The sequence below is a fragment of the Maniola jurtina genome, chromosome 8, assembly GCF_905333055.1.
Source record: "Maniola jurtina chromosome 8, ilManJurt1.1, whole genome shotgun sequence".
Lineage (NCBI taxonomy): Eukaryota > Metazoa > Arthropoda > Insecta > Lepidoptera > Nymphalidae > Maniola > Maniola jurtina.
In genome coordinates, this window is record NC_060036.1 from 9,964,122 (window position 1) to 9,989,113 (window position 24,992).

A 24,992-nucleotide genomic window follows, 5' to 3' on the forward strand; every position below is an offset into this window, starting at 1 on the left:
GACCAAGATCTTAGATAAAGGACTCCGAAGGCGTGATGATTTTTCTTCAATTCCACAACGTGTTATGGTCAAATATCACAAAAGCCATGACACGAATTTTGCTATGTGCTCAAACGTCTTCAACTTCAAAAGAGGCCTTTTTACCCGACGTTAATATTCATTAACGTCGGGTAAAAAGGCCTCTTGGCGTGGGCCATAGAACTGCCTTACCCTTCACCACATCAAGGAAACAACACACAATTAGGGAACATTTAAGAGAAAATAATCCCGCAATAAACCGTCGTTTTTGTCATATTTAAGGTTTCATGAGGTACTCTTAGGTATTTTATGAAATGAAAAACCACAAATAGAAAAACAAATGTTAAGTATATTTTCAACAGCTTAAGTAAAATTATACTTTCTTCGGTAAAGATATAGTAACAGTTTTTACTTCTAAATAAGAATTTACCGCGTCCAGGCCACTGCAACAAACAATAATTAAATATCAGGTTTCTGTTAATGTAACTACTTATAAATGCATACCATACGAAACAAATCGTAGTATTTGAGATCAAGAGCTGGCGAACGATGCAATTACACTTCGAATACTCTTTTTGTCTTTAATCCGAACGTTTCTGGCCCACTGAATACAAATCTGAATTCATTCATCGACCGAAAAATGTGCTGAAATTAAGTTCAAAGTTCGTGACAGTACCTACAGTTACCGTTTTGATCGAAACCACCAATTAAACTTCACTGAAAGTGTCAATAGCTTTCACTGAGTTTTTAAAATTTTATTTCGTATCACCGTTTGCTCACTAATTCTTGATTTTGATCTTTAGCGCAGTGGTAAGCCCTATGGGATTGTTGGGTAAGTGGAAGGTGTGAGGTTTGATTCTAGATAGCAACAATTCGGGAATGAATGATTTCTAAATTGTCTCTGGTCTGGTCGGTGGGAGGCTTTAACCTACATTTACCGCCTTAGCGGCAAAGATTCTGATGCGATACGGCGTAGAACCAAACCGATTAGGTTAATGTAAATTGTAAACCCCTCAAATCTGTAAATCCTCAAAAAATGTAAATCCTTTCCAAGTTAGCCCACTTCCATCTTAGACTGCATCGTCACACCAAGAGCTAGTTTATGTATTTTGTAAAAAAAATTGGTTGTCTGTAAAGTCGGTTTACTGACGATAGTTGAACGTGACAACAAAGGCCGATTGTGCTTCTTTGTCGCTCGTTCCGCGCTCTCGCTTGCACTTCAAGCCTTACATGGAACACCTCAGAGCGAGGTAACGCCGCATGAGTCATGTTTTTTCGTGCGTGCAGCCGGCTCTATCGAATTATAAGACGTTGTCACGTCAAAAAGTTCAGCTTACATTAAATTTTACCAAGCTCTATAGCACAATAAGATAGGCTAGTAGCAATCAGCACAGAGCAAGATAGTGCTAGCAGGCCGTCTCGCATATCACATCGTGGTCTTCCTTTGTGGTCACTTGTCGGCTGTTGTCAGTCTATTTTATCTTGATATTATCAGGGGGCACGGTAGTGCCCCCGCCAAGACGAGCCAAACGGCGGCCGGGGCGCTACGTACCTTTTTCTCGAAGTGTTTCGCCGTATTTTCGACCCGTCATAACTTCGGTCTGGATGACGCTAGAAAGCTGAAATTTTCAATATAAGGTGTCCTCAGCAAATTTACCAAATATACCAAGTATCAAATATCTAGCTTTTATGGTTACAGATTTATTGATACCTAAAATACGCCGTTTTCGTCCCTCACTGATGATCATCACAATTCAAAGTCAGTAATTCTAGGGTACTTCCCGAAGTCCTAGAAGGCTGAAATTTGGTATGTAGACTAGAAATTGCATACAAACTACAGGAAAATTGAGAAATTGGAATTTCCCCCCCTCTACGCCTCTTATGAGAAAAGCAAATCTGTAAATTCTGTCGCTAGAATGCTGATATTTTCAGGATAAGATGTCCTTGGCAGATCGATTAAACGCATTGAGTATCAATTGTCTAGCTTTTATAGTTTCAGATTTATTGACAGTCAAAACTTCTAGTCTGTAATTCTAGGGTACTTCCCGAAGTCCTAGAAGACTGAAATTTGATATGTAGACTAGAAATTGCATACAAACTACAGGAAAATTGAGAAATTGGAATTTCCCCCCCTCTACGCCTCTTATGAGAAAAGCAAATCTGTAAATTCTGTCGCTAGAATGCTGATATTTTCAGGATAAGATGTCCTTGGCAGATTTATTAAACACATTGAGTATCGATTGTCTAGCTTTTATAGTTTCAGATTTATTGACAGTCAAAACTTCTAGTCTGTAATTCTAGGGTACTTCCCAAAGTCCTAGAAGACTGAAATTTGGTATGTAGACTAGAAATTGTATACAAACTACAGGAAAATTAAGAAATTGGAATTTCCCCCCCTCTACGCCTCTTATGAGAAAAGCAAATCTGTAAATTCTGTCGCTAGAATGCTGATATTTTCAGGATAAGATGTCCTTGGCAGATTTATTAAACGCACTGAGTATCAATTGTCTAGCTTTTATAGTTTCAGATTAATTGACAGTCAAAACTTCTAATCTGTAATTCTAGGGTACTTCCCGAAGTCCTAGAAGACTGAAATTTGGTATGTAGACTAGAAATTGCATAGAAACTACAGGAAAATTAAGAAATTGGAAATTTCACCCCTCTACGCCTCTGTATGGGGGAAGCAAATCTGTAAATTCTATCGCTAGAATGCTGATATTTTCAGGATAAGATGTCCTTGGCAGATTCATTAAACGCACTGAGTATCAATTGTCTAGCTTTTATAGTTTCAGATTTATCGACATTCAAAACCTCTAGTCACAAAATCTAGGGTACTTTCTGAAGTCCTAGAAGACTGAAATTTGGCATTAAGTAGGAATTTCAAGAATTATGAACAACAGATAAATTAAGAAATCGGGTCCCCCTTCATCCTCTCGTATATGAGATGCATATCTGTAAAATCTGTTGCTCGAATTCTAAAGTTTTCAGGATAAGATGTCCGTGGCAGATTTATCAAACGTACCAAGTATCTGTGTTTCTTGAAGTCCTAAAAGACTGAAATTTGGTATATCTGCTTCAAAATTGAGTTGCAAGATTCCACCCGAACAAACATATTTACATACGAGTACATTGCAAGTTGAAAAAAAGAGGTAACGATAGAGAGTGGGCCATGAAAATGATGTACCTACAAAAAATAGATCCAAAAAAATCTAGGGCACCTGCCAAAAAGAAATGAAATCCCACCAAAAACATTTCATGTAAAAAGGTAGCCAAGACTCACAAGTTCATAATGTTTTCACTGTTAAAAAGTTATGAGATCTCTAATAGAGCCAAGCCCCTAGCTGAGCTTAAATTTGTGCTGGCCATGGGACCTATCCGAAGTCCAAAGTAATATAGCTCTTAAATGTTCTTGACTGTATCACATTTATAACAATAAATAACAAATCACTCTACTTACAAGCTCTGATTCTACAAACCCTATATCTTGGTAAAAAAAGTACGGCTTGGCCGTTTACAGTTCGTGGATTTTTTATCTGAAATGACATTTAAGCCCGGAATAGGTTCTGCGACCATCACGAAGTACAATACAAATTAGTAATTGTCGAACAAACTATTCCTTAAGGCCTTAAAATATGTTATGTCATGTAATAGTTTTACGAACATTAAACGGCCAAGCCGTCCTTTTTTTACCAAGATGTAGAGTTTGTAGAATCAGAGCTTGTAAGTAGAGTGATTTGTTATTTATTGTTATAAATGTGATACAGTCAAGAACATTTAAGAGCTATATTACTTTGGACTTCGGATAGGTCCCATGGCCAGCACAAATCTAAGCTCAGCTAGGGGCTTGGCTCTATTAGAGATCTCATAACTTTTTAACAGTGAAAACATTATGAACTTGTGAGTCTTGGCTACCTTTTTACATGAAATGTTTTTGGGGGGTTAAGGTTACCTACACCCACTGATGACAGAAGTCACACCATTAAGATTATAAAGCCCTTTAATTTGGAATTTCAAACTTTAGAATTTTAAAAGGTTACTTACTTTTCCCTTCCAATCCCAGATTCTTTGAAGCCACCGAAAGGAAGTTGTGGTCCATGGTGCAAATACGTGTTTACCCTAAAGATAAAGTTTTTATTAGTCACATTTTTATTTTATTGAAGAATGCCTTGCCTCAACCTTCAGTACACTCAAAGTTCAGCATAAGTATAGAAATAGTTGCACTGGAAAATGAAGCGTTGAAAAACCCTTCGCTTCGTGGATAGACGACCTCAAACGAGTCTCAGGGAGCCGCTGGATTCAGGCGGCGTAAGACCGTGGTGTGGAACTGGAAGTCTTTACAAGAAACTTATGTCTAGCTGTGGATGTTGTCCGTCAGTAACGGCAGTGATTGAAAGCAAATCCTAGTCATGGATGCTTCTAATTGACCTTTGCCTAATATTTTTGACGCCCATCAATTTTTACGTCATTAATAGGTACAAGCGGTTTTACCTTACCGAATGTGGCACATACATTGAGTATATAAGTAGAACCGTTCACGCAGTTGAAACTGTAAATATGTACAGTACAAATAACGTGTAAACGGCACTATACTCAATGCATTGCGCACTACGTATTCGGTAATACTTATTTATCCTGCAAAACACGTTCAGTCCAAATGCCGTGTGAAAACAGTTTGATGTATGAGGCTTGCTCATCGAGTAATTTATATGACATCATTCTGGTAGGCTCAATTTACATTGATAAGGAATCGAAGCGAATTTCTGAAATATTACTAAAGATAGAAAATAGAATATCTTCCCAATGTGAAGCACCAATTTTTACCGAGAAAGAAAATTCGCGCGAATTAGTGTGCATTCCCGCGAATTTTTCACTAGATAGGGCAAGAAACTTGTGTTTACGTGTTGCAGATAAATGTATATAAAAGATGTAATGTTAAATACATACATTTAAATACATTTTATAAATTCACTTCGACTCCCATCCATGTAAATTGAGCCTTACAGATAAACCCTCAAACGACTGTATCACATTCACTACTCAGTACTCACGTTGTTTATATTCTCTTTGCTTACTATTGAGTACCTACTACCATAAGATTCGTACCAAATATTTCCGGCTTCCACGTGTTTACTGAACTGAAGTGCACTTTCGATAGAGGATGTGAAGATACCCGCTGCGAGACCGTAGTTTGTGGCGTTGGCGCGGTCGATCGCTTCTTCCAAGGTTTCAAATTTCAAAATACTTTGTACGGGTCCAAAAATCTATAAATAATAATTGGCACAATAAAGCCAGACAAATAATATGTAGAGATCCTGGATCCTGTCTATCAAATTTCATATTGTGTAATTCTTTTTAAACATTTTTAACCGACTTTCAAAAAAGGAGGGCGCGCTTCACCTTAGACTGCATCATCACTTAGTTATAGCTACTATTAATTGGTGTAATTATAGTCAAGCGCATGCCTAATAATTCAAATTCAAATTAATTTGATGTAATATATTCGACAAAAAAAAAATGGCTACCTCTTCCTTGGCAATAGTCATGTCATCCTTAACATCAGCGAACACGGCCGGTTCGATGTAGAATCCTGTTGTACCGACTCGCTTACCCCCCGTAAGCAGTTTTGCACCCTCAGATTTTCCTTTTTCTATGTATCCCAAAACTTTATTCATCATAGTCTCATCTATCTATAACAATAACACAACTATTAGATACAATTTTATCAATAAAATTGGTATACTTCTTAGTAATTTATCTAAGTAGGTAAATAGGTACATATTACATTCTCTTATAACTTTTAGCTTCTGAGTCGGTTTCAATAGGCTTTTCACCAACATTTAGAATAATTTATTCATGAGAGAGGTTTATACATAGCGATGTTGACATTTAAGGTGTCCACGCACTCGAACTGAACTGCACCTGAACTGCGCGTCGCGGCAGCGCCCCGCACGATATTCTCTCCAGCCGCGACGCGCGGCAGTGACGCGCTACGCGGTTCGAGTGCGTGGGCACCTTAAGGTATGCCAATGTCACTAACTCGCGGTATCTTATAAAGGCTTAACTCCTAAAACGACCATGGTAAAACTTGACATACTGGGTATTTTGTATCCCGGAGAGAGGTTTAGGACATTTTTGTACCAGGAAACTGATGGATTCCTATAAAAATTTAAAATTTAATCCATACGGACAAAGTCGTGAACAAAAATAGATAAACTAAGGCATACTCGTAGAAATCATTTTTATATGTAGTTATTTAATTTATTTGCTATAATTGGTGTATGTAGTGGTGGTATATGTAGTTATTTAATTTATTTGCTATAATTGTGAGTTGCTAAATGAATAATGTGATAGTATATTAAATCAAATATAATGGACCTTGAATAGGTTTAGATAAGTAATATAATTATACAACTTATCTATCCCTGATAACAAGCAAGTAACAAGAGCAGAATGTAGTTATTATGTTGTTATATCAGAATGAAGTTAAGTTCATAATATCATAATATTAGCATGCTGTAGTCTTATAAATGGTATCCTGGGCACATATGAGTAGATATGTGCTGGGTTTGATTTCTTACCTGACCAATCGGAAATTTATAGGTACAATATAATCACCTGAGGGCCATTCTGAGTAGTTTCATGAACAGGGTTTCCCAATTTCCAAGACTTGGCGATTTCTACAGCCTTCTGAACGAATTTGTCATATATTCCTGCCTGTACGAACAAGCGGGAGGCGGCTACGCACACCTGGCCTTGATGAAGAAACACCGCCTGCGCAGCATACGGCACAGCTTTATTCACTGCAAATATTTCAGGATAAAAACATATTACTTATCAACCCAAGTCATCTCTACAAAATACGCTAAATCTGAGACCGGCCATATCACAACCAGGCCACTTTTGAACCGACTTCAAAAAGGAGGAGGTTCTCAATTCGTCGGAATCTTTTTAAGTATTATTTTTTATGTATGCTCCCCGATTACTCGAAGACACCTGGACCGATTTGAAAATTATTTTTTTATTTGAAAGCGTAGCGTAGCGTTATGGGAGCAAATTGGCAATTTTTGGAATAGAATTGAAAATAGTTTTGGTTAGTAAAAAATTTATTCAAGGATACCTACCTTACAAGTCTGAATATCTCCTGGGTGACCTTGATTTTGCTTCTATGAGCGCCTTAAAATTTATACCTAACTTCTATAGTCATTATCAAGATTGGCTGTAGATTTAGGTACGTAGTACAAATTTCTATCTATGGAATTTAGGTAATTGTTTTTTATTTCAGAATTTTGAAGACTCACAAACAGGCGTATACCTAAATACGACAAAATGCAAAATAGAAAACTACTTCAGCCATATAGACTCTGAGATTTCTCTAACGTATGACTATGACCTCGAAAAGAAACGAAGCAACCCCTAAATATGTAAATTATTATTCTCACAGTCTGCATCGTCCATGATAACGAGCGGGCTCTTGCCGCCGAGCTCGAGCACGACTTGCTTCAGGTTGTTTGTTCCGGCTGCTTGCTGGATTAATTTGCCGACCTGCAAGCAATAACAGAACAATATTTACTTATGTTCAAGAATGAATTCATGAATGAAACATTAATTCAATTCTGTAGCTAGGCACGCACGTATTATTCCTATAAAGCGAAGCTTTATAGCAAATGTTTGGGATGGGGCATACCGCATAACTCACAAGAGCAAGGAAATGCAAAATAGGTAGGTACAGCATTTTATAAATACAGTTCTTCGCTTCTATCTGGTGTTCCACGAAACGAATTTTTTATATTATTTAAAAAATGCTATTCGCTACCGATAATAATTTATGTGCTTAATTAATCATTACTGTGTTTAGTATTTTTCTGGTTTAAAATAAATGTAGCTATAAATAAAATTATTCGTCATTACGATTATTATTAATAGTAGTATTAGTTTTGCTTAGATTATAAAGTAGTTGTTTTGCTTTTTTGGCTTTGGCCAATAGCAAAAGAATCATGAGTCATGATATTGTGATAATGCCAATCGGCAGTCGTTGGGGTTACCTCATCTTGGTTATAAAGTTTTGTGGCCCTACCATGCTACCAGTCACTAAAACCAATCTGCAAATGTTTATCACACATTCGATTGCGATTTAACATCCCACCAAACGGTATAATATCATCTTCATTCTTTAGAGGATGCAACAGGCATCTATCTATACCTCTAAAGACCCAGTGAAAGAAATCAAAGCGACGTCAGGGTGGTGCGTAAGCGCAGCGCCCGCGGTCTCTCCGAAGCCCGGCACGACGTTGACGACGCCTGGCGGCACGCCGGCTTCTGCCAGCAGCGCGGCCAGCGCCAGCGCGCTCAGCGGCGTCTGCTCCGCCGGCTTCACCACCACCGTGCAACCTTCAAACATATACAGCCCACCAGATTTCTTGATCAAACTGAATTTATGAACATAAAAATACTTTTCTTAGAAAGAAAAAGATAAGCAGTTGAAAGGAAAGCCCCTATCTCTATAAGAGATCTCTACTAGGTAGTGAGCCTTAGCAGTGGGATACTTGTATACCTAAGTTTTCAACTTAATTTCCAACTGAGGTAGCTTATTATTATAAAACATGAAAGGAACTACAACTATGAACGATCTACATTAGAAATCATCTTGATTTCATAGTTGTTGCAAACTGTCCTTGATGATTTTTTGCTATTAATGAGTTTCAAGCAGTAAAAGACTTCAACGAAAGAGAATTCAACAGCATAGAATGAGATCTTCTTAAGTTGCAGCTATTTTAGTTAGGTAAAGGTTAGTGTGATTTAGTTATTTTGGAAACTGTGTGCAAGTCTATAGGATTAACATGAACTAACTGTAATAGCCTCACCTGCTGCTAACGCAGTTGTAACCTTACTGATGAACATCAGTATAGGCCCGTTCCAGGGCAAAATGAGGCCGCAAACTCCTACTGGTTGTTTCAATGTGTAGGAAAAAGCGTCTCCATCTAATTAAATAAAATCGAAAAACAGTTATATCTCAGAGTTTATTGGTACCAACAGTATACATATCTAGCAATTTGGAAATAGGTATTAGACGTAGTAATGTTGGATGTAACCGGGTACCAAATCGCGTGTGCATTGAAGTTCAGAGTTTTAAGGTTCTTCTTCTTCGATGTACCTAGCACAATTATTTTACTCACCACAAGGTATAGTACTGCCTTGAATTTTGTCCGCCAAACTTGCATTGTATCGTATGTGATAAACGGCTGCTCCGATGAATCTCCGACTCGTCGTCAACACCATACCATTATTATAAGTCTCAAGTTCGGCCAAGTAATTCGAATCTCTGTCTACGAGATCCGCAAACTTGTTGAGGAGCTTGCCTCGCTGCGAAGCGTCCATCAGTCGCCATTCCGAATTGCGATGGAAGGCTCGCTTGGCGGACTGAACGGCGGCATTAATATCCTCCTGTTTATGTAAATATTCGTTAAATGCAATTTTTTTTTATTGAAATGAAGTAAAAATATTTGTATTTGAAGTAAGTCAATTCCTCAATGCCTGAAAACAAAAGTCTTCAACCAGTGTGTCCTTCCCGTCCTCACCTATGGTGCTGAAACGTGGACACTGACAAATGGCCTTGTTCACAAATTCAAAGTTGCTCAGCGAGCTATGGAGAGGGCTATGTTAGGAGTTTCACTGAGGGATAAGATCCGAAATGAAGAGATCCGCAGAAGAACCAAGGTCACTGACATAGCCCAAACTATTAGCAAGCTGAAGTGGCAGTGGGCAGGCCATGCCTGTCGTAGAGGCGATGGTCGTTGGAGCCGGAAAGTCCTTGAGTGGAGACCGCGTTTAAGCAAACGTAGTGTGTGACGCCCTCCAGCACGATGGACCGACGATATAAAGCGGCTGGCGGGCAGTGGCTGGATGAGGAAGGCTGAGGACCGGGTGTGGTGGCGCTCTTTAGGGAAGGCCTATGTCCAACAGTGGACGTCCACAGGCTGAGGATGATGATGATGATGATGAAAAATATTTGATACCAGCTGATGCCCGCGACTTCGGCCGCACATATATACACACATATTACACACATACACACAAACTTCTGCCTTTATAATATTAGTGTGATAGTGTGATTCCAAACAGCCAAATCCGTCCAAATAGTTTTTGCGTGAAGGAGTAAGACCGTTGCGTGTGGAAGATAATAGATATATTATGTCCAACAATGATTGTCTATCGCTTGATAATGATGATGAGGATCATTATTATTTGAAGTATACTTAACTTATCTCCTTCAGCCACTGTCGCAATAGTAGCACCGTCATGAGGATTAAACGTTTCAAATGTCTTCCCATTCACGGCGTCGACCCATTGATTGTCGATAAAAATCTGAATGGAAGAGAAAATCATTTTTGTTTGATCTAAACATTGTCAACTTTAAAACCGCTTGTTTTTTAATCCCGTGGGCACTCTTTGATATTTTGGATTTTAGTTTCCAGGATAGTTTCTACCTCTTTTTCAAACAGGCCACGACTTTGTCCACATGGATTTACCAACGGATGGTGCCAACGGGGCATTACTAAAACTCCGCTGTCCGTCCGTCTGTTTGTCTGTCAGTGTAATCTTGTGAACCATAATTATGGGTATGACATGAAATTTGGCTAGGTGACCGTCTATAGGTTGATTATGATGATAATGATCATGTTTCTTGCCTTTATTATTCTGGTGTCCCTATTGTTTTATTAAACTTAACTTGACTACAAACTTATGCTTTGCGTTGCAAAAAACGCTTCCAGTTTATTTTATTAAATACAACCTAGAGATACTTATTAGGTGCCTACCTAGTCACCGTTTAGGGTTTTAGTCGCGCGCCGGCAAAATAATTTTCCAATTTTCCTAAAGACGAAAATCAACGTGTCAAGACCCACAGCAATGGGGATTACGATGAAAAGAGAGATACAAATGAAAATGAATTGAAAAGCAAAAAGTTTTACAATCCGAACAATACAAATAAATAAATGACAATTACACGCAAGAAATTGACGCTGACGGATGATGTAGGTATAATATCAATTTCTTTTGATAAAATATTGACTCATGATGATAAGCAGAATTGTGTGTTACATTGAGTCAGTGTAAACAACATCATAATATTCAAGGTCTTGCTCTGTTTTCCGCCACAACATAAGAATTACTTACTTAATTATTGTAGGTACCTATGTGTACCTACCTACCTAGGTATTTTGTCTTTCAAGTTCGCTGTTACCTATGTAGAGTAAATAAAATAATAATCGTAAATCTTTCGATTTGCTAAGTAGTTCCGTGAAAATATCAATTTCGATTAATAAGACAATATTTATTAAGATAAGATTATTTCATAAAGTAATGTTATAACATCACTGTCCCTAAAGAGATTTTTCCGCCTTCAGCAAATCTCTAATTACTATGTTTTTCATATGACTTTTCTAGAATAAAGTTTTGTAAAACATTAAAAAATTGTACATTTAAGTTTAATGGTGTAAAATTATAATCTTCGTTAAGTACCTTCTAGATATTTAAACTTTAAGCAAAAAAGTTTGGTCTACTTGAAAACACATCTTCACCCATCACCGCTTTTGTGAGTAAAAATATGTAAAAAAAATTAGTTTTACTTAGGTTTGAACTAAAATTATCTACTTACACAACTTAAAATAAGATTTAAATAGGTAAACTGACTTACTTTATTATATTTTATTTCTGGCGCCATTATTTCAATAATATATCAAACACCTCTAACAAACACGTCACTCGTATTCAACGGATTTATACGAATGATATTATTTACAACAGTCACAACACGAAAACATAGCTAGGTACATAATCACTGATTAGATAATACTATATAAGTAGCATACAATGTACAAAAACCGGTCAAGTGTGAGTCTGACTCGCAGACGAAGGGTTCCGTGCCATCGCACAAGTTTACGTAGGTATTTACTTTTTCTTTTTGTTTAGCTAGCAGCAATTTTGAATTTTTTATTATTTGTTGTTATAGTGGCAATAAATAAAATAAATATAGGTAGGTACACACTGTGAAAACTTCAACTCTATTACGGTTCATGAGATACAGCCCGCTGACAGAGAGACTGGCGGACGGACAGCAGAGGCTTGGTATAACGTCCCGGTTCCACTCTTCGGTTACGATAACAGGGTGTCCAGTTACTTTACCTGACCAACAAACAGGTTCAAGTGACGTACGCCGGACAAACGGATAGACAGACAGACAGACAACAAAGTGATCCTATAAGGGTTCCGTTTTCCTTTTGAGGTACGGAACCCTAAAAATTGAAATGTGTGTTTGTGTGTGACACAAAATAAGCTTTCATTTTATAGGCAAGTCGTTTTTAACCCCCGACCAAAAAAGAGGGGTGTTATAAGTTTGACGTGTGTATCTGTGTATCTGTCTGTGGCATCGTAGCTCCTAAACTAATGAACCGATTTTAATTTAGTTTTTTTTGTTTGAAAGGTGGCTTGATCGAGAGTGTTCTTAGCTATAATTCAAGAGAATCGGTTCAGCCGTTTGAAAGTTATCAGCTCTTTTCTAGTTATTACTGTAACCTTCACTTGTCTCATCCTCCTTTGTAGGGAAAAATCCGAGAACCGTGAATGTGTGGTTTCATCACAAGATACCTTTTTACCCGACGTTAATGAATACGTGAGACACAGAACAGCCTTACCGCTTTCTTATCACATCAAGGAAACACCAAGCAATTACTGAAAATTCAAGAGAAAATAATGTCTCAATAAACCGTCGTTTTTGTCATATTTGAATTACAGGCCAATTTCAATTTTGCCAACACTGAGCAAGATATTTGAGAAAATCATGCTCAACCAACTGCTTCAGCATTTCAATTTAAATAAGCTACTCCATTCTGAACAGTATGGCTTCACTAAAGGTCGATCAACAACCGACGCGGCCGCAATGCTGTTAAAGCATATATTCAATGCGTGGGAGGGGTCACAGAATGCCATTGGTATTTTCTGTGATTTATCCAAGGCATTTGATTGCGTTGAGCACGAGACTCTTTTAGTTAAATTGAGCCACTATGGAATCAAAGACACTGCGCTTGGTCTCATTGCGTCCTATCTTAGTGATCGTATTCAAACAGTATGTGTGAATGATGTGAAGTCATCCGGATCAGCCTCACTAATGGGTGTTCCTCAAGGCTCTATTCTAGGTCCTTTCATGTTCTTAGTATACATAAACGATTTACCATATGTAGTCCAAAATATTTGCGATATCGTACTATTTGCTGACGATACGTCTTTGATTTTTAAAGTCGATAGAAATAAGGACAATTTTGACGATATAAATGGTGCCATATCTCAGGTAACTCACTGGTTTACTGTAAATAATCTACTTTTAAATGCAAAAAAAACTAAGTGTATTGAATTCGCACTGCCCAATACCAAGAACACAAGTAACATTAATTTAATGATAAATAATGATATTTTGAAAATAGAAGAGACTACTACATTTTTGGGGATAACCTTAGATGCGAAGCTGCAATGGGGCACCCATATATCAACTCTTGCTGGCAAACTAAGCTCTGCTGCTTACGCGGTTAGAAAGATTCGACAATTAACTGACGTGGAGACCGCAAAGTTAGTATATTTTGCTTATTTTCATAGTATTATGTCTTATGGAATCTTAATATGGGGTAGAGCGGCAGATATTGGGAGAATTTTTGTATTACAAAAAAGGGCAATACGCGCAATTTATAACTTAAAACCACGCGATTCACTTCGAGAAAAATTTAAGGAAATAGGTATCCTTACCGTAGCCTCTCAATATATTTACAACAACATAATTTTTGTAAGACAAAATATTCTTAGTTACAAGAAGGTTGGCGATCTACACAACAGGCTGACTAGACACCGTAACAGGCTTGCGACTCCTACACTCCGTCTCAGGAAGGTCCAAAAGTCATTTGTGGGAATGGGTATAATCTTCTATAACAAAATTCCTCAGTCAATTTTGGACTTGCCTTTACACAGGTTCAAAAAATCTATTAAAAATATGCTCTTGAGAAAAGCATATTATACTATCGAAGATTATGTAAATGATAAAAAAGCGTGGATTTGAACTTCGATTCGCTCCAGCAATGCGCAGGACTTCAATTGCTTTTATACATGGCATAATATTGTATATCAAATCTTTGAAAAGAGCAACCGCCGAGTTTCTTGCTGGTTCTTCTCGGTAGGAAAGGCATTCCGAACCAGTGGTAGATGCTTTTGACGATTCGAAAGAACTTGTAAAAGTCTAATTGAATAAAAACATTTTGAATTGAATTGAATTGACGAAATTTCATGAGGTACTCTTAGGTATTTTATGAAATAAAAATCACAAGTATAAGAAGAAATGTAAAGTATATTTCCAACAACTTATAAGTAAAATTATACTTTCTTTGGTAAAGATATAGTGACAGATTTTACTTCTAAATATGAATTTACCGCATCCAGGCCACTGCAACAAAAAATAATTGAACATCAAGTTTCTGTTAATGTAACTACATTCTTAGTTATAAATACATGGCATACGAAGCAAACCGTGGTATTTAATTGATCGTAATTTGTAGAGCTGGCGAACAAAACGATTCAATTACAGTTCCCAGCAAACAACTTGGACCTGAAGCAGTGTAGTGGAAGAAAGCTAGCGAATCCGGGAAGCGAAAGTCGACGTATCAACCAATCGCGTGCACCCACGCCGACTGATCAACCAATTGCGTGCACCCGCCATTCGCCAGCCAATCGCATCGATGCTCAAGTCGTTTGCCGGGCATTGTACACTTCAGAATGTTTGTATACTTTTCATACAGTATGTCGACGTACTGTCAGACTCTTTTTCTCTTTAATCCTGGCGCAGTGGTGAGACCTGTGGTCTTATAAGTGGTAGGTTTCGTGTTTGATTCTAGGCAGGGGCAATTTGGGAATTAATGATTTCTAAATTAGAATAAAATATATTTTTACACAAATGAACTTTTAAGAGTGCTTTTGAATTGTCTCTGGTCCAATCGCTGGGATGGCTTCGACCGTGGCTATAATACTATAGCCACTATAGCTACCGCCCTAGCGGCAGAGACGTGCCAACAAGCGATATAATTATAATCCATCTTATACGATGCCGTTTAGAAGGAAACCGTATTGGTTTAATTAAAATACCACATCCCTTCCTAGTTAACCTTGATATTACATACATTATTGATCAGAATATGCCCTTTGTTTTTCAAACTTTAGAATTTTGTAAGGTCACTTACCCTTCCCTTCCAATCCCAGATTCTTTGAAGCCACCAAAAGGTAGTTGTGCTCCAAGTTGGAAATACGTGTTTACCCTAAAGAGAAAGTTTTCATTAGTTACAGTTTTTATCTTTTCTAACTTATTACACACTACTAGTACTACACAAATTTTACTATACACAAATTTTAAACCCCTCTTTTACCCCTCAAGGGTTGAATTTTCAAAAATCCTTTCGTAGCGTATGTCTATGTCATACTATCTGTATGCCAAATTTCAGCTAATCCGTTCAGTAGTTCGAACTGTGCGTTGATACCTCAGTCAGTCAGTCAGACAATCAGCTTTTCCTTTTACATATTTAGCTTAAAGAATGCTTTGGTCTCAGAATTCAGAATGAGTATAGAAATAGTCCCCGCTAGGTGGACAGACGAGATCGAAGGAGTCATAGGAAGCCGCTGGATTCAGGCGGAGCAAGACCAAGGCGTGTGAAAGTCCCTATAAGAGACCTATGTCCAGCAGTGGAAGCTATACGTCAGTCACGGCAGTGACTATGGCAAGATTGAAAACAAAACCTAGTTTGATGGAGGCTTCTAAATTAGCCAATGCCTAACATTTTTCAACGCTCTCCACTTTCATACCAAAGCACATTTTTTACAGGATAAATCTTACCGAATGAGGAACATATTCTGAGTATGGAATCGTCCAAAAAATTTAAAACTATATATATTTATATAGTATACAAATAACGTGCAAACGGTACTATGGGTACCTACTTAATTTATACACACTAGGTACGTTAGTAATCGACTCGTGTATCCTGCAAAAAATGTGCAGTGTAAATGCCGTGTGAAAGCAATTTGATGTATGAGATTTGCTCATCCAGTAATTAATTGTATGGCATCTCTCTGGTAAGACTCTTAGGCTCAATTAACATCGATAGGGAATCAAAGCGAGTTTTGAAATATTGCATAGCATACCTATTGACTTCTATCTCCATAATGTAAATCACCAATTTCTACCGAGAAACAAAATTCACGCGAATTTTTCATATGGGCAAGAAAGTTTTGTTTTGTACTGGAGATAAAAGTCAATATTCTATGTAATATAATAAAAAATAGCTTCGATTCCATATCCATGTAAACTGAGCCTTACAGACTAACTCTCAAACTACTGTATGACATTTACTATCAATACCTACTATCATAACGTTCATACCAAATGATTCCGGCTTCCACATGTTTACTGAACTGAAGAGCACTTTCGATAGAGGATGTGAAGATACCCGCTGCGAGACCGTAGTTTGTGGCGTTGGCGCGGTCGATCGCTTCCTCCAAGGTTTCAAATTTCAAAATACTTTGTACGGGTCCAAAAATCTATAAATAATATAATTAGCATAATAAAGCCAGACATTTAAGTTTTCAAAAAACTCTACTGCGGCTTGCAATGCATCCTGTATGGGTGTTTTATTATGAACAAGAAATAATAGGTAGAGTTCCTGGATCCTATTTACACAACTTTCAGATTGTGTAAGTCTTAAACAGAGTTTTTGATTGAAGCGATTGTAAAAAAACGGTGATAGCATAGTGGTTAAGATGTTAGTCTCCTAATTGGGAGGTTGGGTGTTCGATCTCGGGCATGCACCTCTAATTTTTCGGAGTTAATCAATTAAATATCACTTGCTTTCTCTTAGAGTAATTCTCCTGTTCTCGTAGGTGTGTGAAGTTTGCCAATCCGCACTGTATGACTATAGCCTAACCCTTCTCATACAGACATATTTTATTTTATTGTCATGCAGTGAGTGTGAGTGTATATTGCAGAACTGCATTCTGCTTTCCACCACAAAAGCCAGCCCTACATGCAAAAGTTTAACCTCAAGCAGAAACGAACGTTTATTGCAGAACTGTGTTATTTTCAGAACGGTGTATGTTGCATAACTGTGTCATTTGAAGGCCCCATGATTAGGCCCTTCAAAAGAAGAGTGAATAGGTATCTTCTATTATAGGTCGCTTACCTCTTCCTTGGCAATAGTCATGTCATCCTTAACATCAGCGAACACGGCCGGTTCGATGTAGAATCCTGTTGTCCCGACTCGCTTACCGCCCGTAAGCAGTTTTGCACCCTCAGATTTTCCTTTCTCTATGTATCCCAAAACTTTATTCATCATAGTCTCATCTATCTATAACAATTAAACTACTATTAAGTACAATTTTATCCATAAAATTCGTATACTTCTCTAAAATAATAATTTATCTAAGTAGGTAGGCACCATATTATATTCTTATAACTTTTAGCTTCTGAGTCGGTTTCAATAGGCTTTCACCAACATTTAGAATAATTTATTCATGAGGGAGGTTTACATTATAGCGATCTTGACATTTATTTCTATGTCGCGATGTCTAAGCCGCGGTATCTTATAAAGGCTTAACTCCTTAACCGACCTTAGTAAAACTCGGCACACGGTATTTTGTATCCTGGAGACGGGTAAAAGATATTTTTGTACCAGGAAAACGATGGATTATTGTAACATGGACTATTAAAAAAATGGATTTCAATTTTGATTGACGTAAAATGTATACTTATTATGAATATTAGGTAAAAAATTACTATAACTATTTCCATGAGAATCAAAAATTTAATCCACAGGGACAAAGGAATGAACAAAAAACAGACAAAATTAGACATACTCGTAGAGATCATTGTAATATTATGTAGTTATTTAGTTTTCTATAATACATGTTGTTGTGAGTGGCTAAATGAATAATATAATAATAGTAGGTATGATATTAAATCAATCTTGGACCTATAATATATATACCTTGGATGTGTTTAGAAAGTAATATAAGTATACAATTTATCTTTCCCAGATAACAAGCCAAGAACAGAATGATAAAGTTCAATTGCATAATAACATAGTGGCGCGCTGTGGTACCTATAAAGTATAAATGATGTCCTGGGTTCGATTTCCTGCTGGACCAATCGGAAAATTATACATTATAATCACCTGTGGGCCATTCTGAGAAGTTTCAAGGACAGGGTTCCCCAATTTCCAAGACTTGGCGATTTCTACAGCCTTCTGAACGAATTTGTCATATATTCCTGCCTGTACGAACAAGCGGGAGGCGGCTATGCACACCTGGCCTTGATGACGAAACACTGCCTGTGCAGCATACGGCACAGCTTTATTCACTGCAAAGATTTCAGGATAAAAACATATCATTATCAACTCAAGTCATCCGGGCCTACGAAAATACCCTAAGGCTGAGACTGGCCGGATCACAACTTACAGCCGGGCCACTTTTTACGTCCACGTATGAAATTATTTGAGCGCTTCCCGGTGAAGTCACAATTAAACAACTTTATTATTTTCGACGTAAATTCAGATTTCCCGTTTAAGGTATTGCTTATTTTTAACCGACTTCCAAAAAGGAGGAGGTTCTCCATTCGGCCCATTTCTTTCTGTATGATATTTAAAATATCTCCAGACAAACAAGACTTTAAAATAGAAAGTTTTGACTTTTGAGGGGTTCCCAAATCGGCAATTCTGGAAGTAGATTTGAAAGCGGTTTCGTATTTCGTAAGTTTTTAGTAAAAAGTTTTTTGAATGATACCTCACAAATCTGAGTTTACCCTGGGTTTTCATATCTATTTTAGTATCATTATCGAAATAAGTTACTTACGTAGTATTTTTGTATAAGAAATTTAAGTAATTGTTTATTATTTCAGAATTTTAAAGACTGACAAACAAGCGTAGATATAATATGCCTACTTAACTACAATACAATACAACAAAGTGCAAAACAGAAAACTACTTTAGCCATGTAGGCTCTGAGATTTCTCTAATCTATGATTTCATTCCGTACCACTCGAGAACAAATGATTTCGAAAAGAAACAAACCAACCCATAAAAATGTAAAATCAGCCATATAAATTTGTAAATCCGTCTGTGTGTGTCTGTCCGTGTCTAATATACTCACAGTCTGCATCGTCCATGATAACGAGCGGGCTCTTGCCGCCGAGCTCGAGCACGACTCGCTTCAGGTTGTTTGTTCCGGCTGCTTGCTGGATTAATTTGCCGACCTAATAACAAAACAATATTTACTTAAGTTCGATTTTGCAGCTAGGCACGTGCCTACGTATTATTCTTAAAGCGAAGGTTTATTGCGAATGTTTGGGTTGGGGCATAACTCACAAAAGGATGGAAATGCAAAATACCCGTAGGTAGGTACAACATTTTAAAAATACAGTTTTTTGCTTCTGTCTTAAGTAGCTTTGCCTTTTCTATTTTAGCCAATAGCAGAAAAATTATGATAATATTGTGGTAATCGGATTTCGTCGGGGTTATCTTCATAGTTTTGGGTCCCTTTCAGCCACTGACAACAATCTGCAGAAGTGTGCCACGCATTCAGCGCGACAATTAACTGACAGCTAATGCCATGAGAGCTTCATCGATATTCATACAGGCTGTAACCTAGCAAACGCTAGCAAAAATTTGGTGTAATTATTATACTACCTTAACACAATCCAATGCCAATAACCTTTTGCCTTATCTTGTATAGTTATAGTGATTAGGTATTTTTCAAACCCGCATTGTATAGCGTGCAAAACTCGGGTCAATGCCTCACCTACGAGTACGACGCGGCATTGACTTCGAGTGACCTATTTACTGAACGTTCGTTGACCTCTAGAATCAGTCAGATGTTTAATTTGCAGTATATTGTGAACTTTTAAAAAATACAGGGGTTTTGTTTTTTTTTTTGTAGTTTGTTTACTGGTATCTTATCATATTACTGGTATATCAGTTATCATCAGTACTATCACCTTTAACTTTGCTAGCCTTCTGGTTACACCCCGTATAATATGTGCGATTCCGATTTCCCATCCCGACATAACACGGTATGACTATGATATTATCTTCACTCTTGAAACAGGCACCTCTAAAGATCCAGTGAAAGAAATCAAAGCGACGTCAGGGTGGTGCGTAAGCGCAGCGCCCGCGGTCTCTCCGAAGCCCGGCACGACGTTGACGACGCCGGGCGGCACGCCGGCTTCTGCCAGCAGCGCCGCCAGCGCCAGCGCGCTCAGCGGCGTCTGCTCCGCCGGCTTCACCACCATCGTGCAACCTTCAAACACACGTTTAGCTCAGCAAAGTATATAAGTTTAAGTTTACTGAGTTTTCTAGATAAACTCTGACGAGTTCATATGAGGTTGTTGTAAAATGTCTTGATGAGCATTAAGTAAACGACGGCGGTTGAGATATATAGAGCAGGCTTTGAATATGAAGACTACTCTGAATAAAGTCTGACACTGATTTCCAACGAGACGTTGTGTTTCTCCCATGAGTCATTTTGTCTGTTTCGCTTTGATGCTAAGTAAAGTTTACTCTATAGCTTTCAAACTAAGTCCATTTGAAGTCCTTTGGTTTGACTGATCATATTAAATAAGTGGCGTTTCTATAAAGTGGCATAGAACCTTCTTAAGTTGCAGCTATTTTATTTGTGAATTAGTTATTTTGGAAACTGGGTGCAAGTCTATAGGGTTAGGTACCTATAATATGAACTAACTGTAATATCCTCACCTGCTGCTAACGCAGTTGTAACCTTACTGATGAACATGAGAACAGGCACGTTCCAGGGCAAAATGAGGCCGCAAACTCCTACTGGTTGTTTCAATGTGTAGGAAAAAACGTCACCATCTAGGTAAACAAAATTGAAAAACAGTTATATCTCAGAGTTAATAGGTACCAACATTATACATACCTAGTAACAAAATTATGAGTCAACCAATATGATTAACTGATAAAATAAATCGGTTCAACAATACACTTTTTTTAATCGATGTAAGTTTTAGTAAATAGTTTTGAACCCGATCAGTCTTTGAGTTGGGCTAACACTGATTAAAAAAATAAGTTACAGCCGACTTTTAATTAAATATATGAGTAGCAATTACGAATATTTGGAAATATTAGACGCACCTATTCTTGTATGCAACTAAGTAATTAGGTACCAAGTCGCGTGTACAAGAAGTTTAAGAGTTCAGGCTTTTAGATTCTTCTTCTTCCTCAACGTATGTAGTTTTACTCACCACAAGGTACGGTATTGCCTTGAATTTTGTCCGCCAAACTTGCATTGTATCTTATGTGATGAGCGGCCGCTCCGACGAATGCCCGACACGTCGTCAAAACCATACCATTATTGTAAGTCTCAAGTTCGGACAAGTAATCCAAATCCCTGTCTACGAGATCTGCAAACTTGTTGAGGAGCTTGCCTCGCTGCGAAGCGTCCATCAGTCGCCATTCTGAATTGCGATGGAAGGCACGCTTGGCGGACTGAACGGCGGCATTAATATCCTCCTGTTGATGTAAAAATATTCACTAAATGCAATTTTTTTATTGAAATGAAGTAAAAAAAAATATTTCGTCTATAGGCCAACTTACGCCGCTCATAACAAGTTTTTATTATTAGATATCAGTACCCACTGGATAACTGAATGCAAAGTTGCATCGTTTTTTTAACCCCCGACCCAAAAAGAGGGGTGTTATAAGTTAGACGTGTGTATCTGTGTATCTGTCTGTGGCATCGTAGCTCCTAAACTAATGAACCGATTTTAAGTTTTTTTTTGTTTGAAAGGTGGCTTGATCGAGAGTGCTCAAAGCTTTAATAATCCAAGAAAATCGGTTCTGCTGTTTGAAAGTTATCAGCTCTTATGTAGTCACTGTAATCTTCACTTGTCGGGGGTGTTATAAATTTTTAATTTACATTTGTTTTATATGTTGATGAAAAAGCAAATCTGAAAATTCTGTCGTTGACAAGTTAGCCTTTGACTGCGGTCGATCTCACCTAGTGGTAAGGAACGATGCGCAGTCTAAGATGGAAGCGGGCTAACTTGGAAGGGGTCGTGGTAGTTTAATAAAATCAGCCCTAAGTAGGTAATATCAATAGTTTTCTATCGGGCATCACAAACAACAGTCAAACGATGTAGCAGGGAGCTGTTGGATTGGACCGTGACGTCTGGAAAACGTATATCCAGCAATGGACGTCTATCGCTTGATAATGATGATGAAGATAATTATTATTTTAAATATACTTAACTTATCTCCTTCAGCCACTGTCGCAATAGTAGCACCGTCATGAGGATTAAACGTTTCAAATGTCTTCCCATTCACGGCGTCGACCCATTGATTGTCGATAAAAATCTGAATGAAAGAGAAAATCATTTTTATTTGAATCTAAACTTTGAAACCGATTGTTTATTTTTCAAAAATCCCGTGGGCATTCTTTGATTTTTTTAATGTAGTTTCCAGGATAGTTTCTATTTCTTTATCAAATAAGCAGTGCTCTCAACTTTGTCCACATGAATTTAGGTTTTTAAGGTTGTCAACAGAGGCGGATCCAGCCCACAAAAAAAGGTTGTGGGCACCGTCACCCGAAAATCGGCCAAGTGCTAGTCGCAGTATGAATTCGCTCATGATCGATATACCTAGTGTATTCCTACAGAGCAGATGTTTACATAATAATAATGCCCTGACCAAGATTTTGTAGTGTAGTTCCACGTGGGCAAAGCCATCGGCCGAACACTAGTAAATTAATAAACCTGTACAATGTTAGTTTATTTACTCACTCTAGACCCTACTAAGACTCCGTACGCCCGTCCGTCTGTCTGTCGGCGGGCTGTATCTCGTGAACCATAATAGGTAGAGACATGGAATTTTCCCAGAATGTGTATTTCTATTGCCGCTACAACAACAAATACTAAAAATTTCAAAATTGCCGCTATGAACATTAAAAAAAATATTAAAAAGTGTTATTTCTTTTACGATGGCACGGAACCATACTACGGAACTCGAGCGACGCGGACAGTTTGAATTATCCAAGAGTCAAGACTATTATCTATTATCATGCTACATCTATTAAATTACTATCCTACGATACGGCAGGTAAATACTCTATCAAGAATTTTTAGCCGTAGTTCCATGAAAATTGAAAACACATTGTCTTCGCCCATCTCCACTTCTGTGGATACCGATTTTATTATTTACCGGGGCCTCAGTAGATACGTTTAGGTATAGCTCCAAAAAAAATTGTTTTACTTAGGTATTTTAAGTACTAAAATTACCTACTTACACAACTTAAAATAAGATTAAAATAGGTAAGCCGACTTACTTTATTGTATTTTATTTCTGGCGCCATTATTTTAATAATATATCAAATACCTCTAACTAACACTTCACTCGTATTCAACGGATTTATATACGAATGATTTACAACAGTGACAACACGAAAACTTAGATAGGTACATAATCACTGATTAGATAATACTAGGTTTATGATTTAGCATATCATGTAGAAAAAATCGGTCAATTGTGAGTCGGTCTCGCAGGAAAGGATTCTGTGCCATTGTATACAAGATTACGTAGGTACAACTTTTTATTTTTATTTACATGGCAGCATTTATTCAAAATGAATATAACTTTTCTTTTGTTATAGGAACAATAATTATAGTACACACTGTGCAACTCTCTACCTATGGTACGATTCATGAGATACATCCCGCTGACAGACAGATTGGCGGACGGATAGCGGAGGCTTAGTATAAGATCCCGTTGCTACCCGTCGTTTAGCACTTCATACTAAGAATAAAAATTGATATGTAGTTATAGTAGGTATCTATCTAGATATCGAGTATAGACAATCAGTTGTTTTTGAGTTCAGTAATAATATTATTACAGCCCTCTCCAAGTAACAATTTCAGACGTAGAAAAATCTCAGCCAAGTTATATTTTAACCTTTACAAGAAATTTAAAAAATGTGAATCTAAGAAGACTGCTAAAATCATAACCCTTCCTTTCGGCTTTGCCGTAGGCGGGTTATAACCTCCTTTAGGTACATGCAATTCCGTAGCCGACTGCAGGTAGTGCAGCAGCAAGCGACGTAGCATAGTGACTATTAATACTGGTTTCTAATCTATGTAAGTATTGAAATATCTTCCATGGCTAGTAGCAAGACGCGCCGGCCGGCTGGACTCTACAAAAATATACTCGTATTTCATAGAAATGCATAGAAAGTAGAAACTATGTACTTTGACCGCCTGTTGTGCCGGATCCTTTTTTCCACGCAAATACAAACTGTGGAATCAACTCCCATCGGCGGTGTTACCACTAGATTACAACATGGGGTTATTCAAAGGGAGGACCAACAAATTCCTGAAAGGCCGGCGACGCATCGGCAGCTTCTCTGGTGCTTCAAATGTTCATGGGCGGTGGTAGTCATAGATAATACACTAAGTGGTAGTCACATAACACCAGGTGTTAAGTGACTACTGGTATTAACTATTATGCATAATAAATAAACAAAAATCCGTTTAAGAATGTAGGTACAGGTAAAGCTCTTTCATATTATGATACCCACTTGGTATAGTTATGTTACTTTGAAAATTGAAACACATTTTAATATTTTTGTGTGTTGTAACCACAAATTCACGGTTTTGGATTTTTTCTATACGCTATAAGACCTACCTACCTGCCTTTCATGATTCTAGGTCATCGGGAAGTAGAAGGTTTTCTTGACAGACACGACGGATGGACGGACAGACAAACTGACAGACAGACAACAGAGTGACATTAATAAGGCTCCGTTTTTACCCTTTGGGTTCGGAACCCTAAAAAGAGCGTCGGATTGAGAACCACCCTCTTTTTGGTAGGTAGTCGGTTAAAAATGACGTCTCAGTTCTC

General features: G+C 37.7%; 2 protein-coding genes across 2 annotated transcripts; both read right to left on the reverse strand.

Annotated features, from left to right (window-relative positions):
* Positions 1 to 350: 350 nt before the first annotated feature.
* LOC123867836 (aldehyde dehydrogenase 1A1-like) lies at positions 351 to 11,824 on the reverse strand. Its single transcript, XM_045910129.1, has 11 exons — positions 11,711 to 11,824; positions 10,276 to 10,380; positions 9,192 to 9,459; positions 8,880 to 8,996; positions 8,219 to 8,406; positions 7,458 to 7,560; positions 6,634 to 6,818; positions 5,541 to 5,705; positions 5,122 to 5,279; positions 4,060 to 4,134; positions 351 to 461 (listed from the first exon to the last, which is right to left on the reverse strand). Exons 1-11 carry the CDS (start codon positions 11,735 to 11,737, stop codon positions 392 to 394), a joined length of 1,461 nt encoding a protein of 486 aa, XP_045766085.1. The 5' UTR covers positions 11,738 to 11,824; the 3' UTR covers positions 351 to 391.
* A 2,557-nt stretch (positions 11,825 to 14,381) lies between these two features.
* On the reverse strand, positions 14,382 to 23,547 carry LOC123867837 (aldehyde dehydrogenase 1A1-like). The gene is made up of 11 exons (XM_045910131.1): positions 23,425 to 23,547; positions 22,353 to 22,457; positions 21,347 to 21,614; positions 20,841 to 20,957; positions 20,198 to 20,385; positions 19,240 to 19,342; positions 18,267 to 18,451; positions 17,277 to 17,441; positions 16,481 to 16,638; positions 15,288 to 15,362; positions 14,382 to 14,497 (listed from the first exon to the last, which is right to left on the reverse strand). Exons 1-11 carry the CDS (start codon positions 23,449 to 23,451, stop codon positions 14,428 to 14,430), a joined length of 1,461 nt encoding a protein of 486 aa, XP_045766087.1. The 5' UTR covers positions 23,452 to 23,547; the 3' UTR covers positions 14,382 to 14,427.
* Positions 23,548 to 24,992: the final 1,445 nt, after the last annotated feature.

What these genes read in the sequence shown, in the direction of transcription:
- LOC123867837 (XM_045910131.1), bottom strand. Translation starts at nt 23,451, where the DNA reads ATGGCGCCAGAAATAAAATACAATAAA. An exon ending in CAGAAATAAAATACAATAAA is followed by an intron (nt 22,458 to 23,424) that starts GTAAGTCGGCTT and finishes TCTTTCATTCAG; the next exon opens with ATTTTTATCGACAATCAATG. An exon ending in CAGTGGCTGAAGGAGATAAG is followed by an intron (nt 21,615 to 22,352) that starts TTAAGTATATTT and finishes TTACATCAACAG; the next exon opens with GAGGATATTAATGCCGCCGT.
- LOC123867836 (XM_045910129.1), bottom strand. Translation starts at nt 11,737, where the DNA reads ATGGCGCCAGAAATAAAATATAATAAA. An exon ending in CAGAAATAAAATATAATAAA is followed by an intron (nt 10,381 to 11,710) that starts GTAAGTCAGTTT and finishes TCTTCCATTCAG; the next exon opens with ATTTTTATCGACAATCAATG. An exon ending in CTACTCAGAATGGCCCTCAG is followed by an intron (nt 5,706 to 6,633) that starts GTGATTATATTG and finishes TTATTGTTATAG; the next exon opens with ATAGATGAGACTATGATGAA.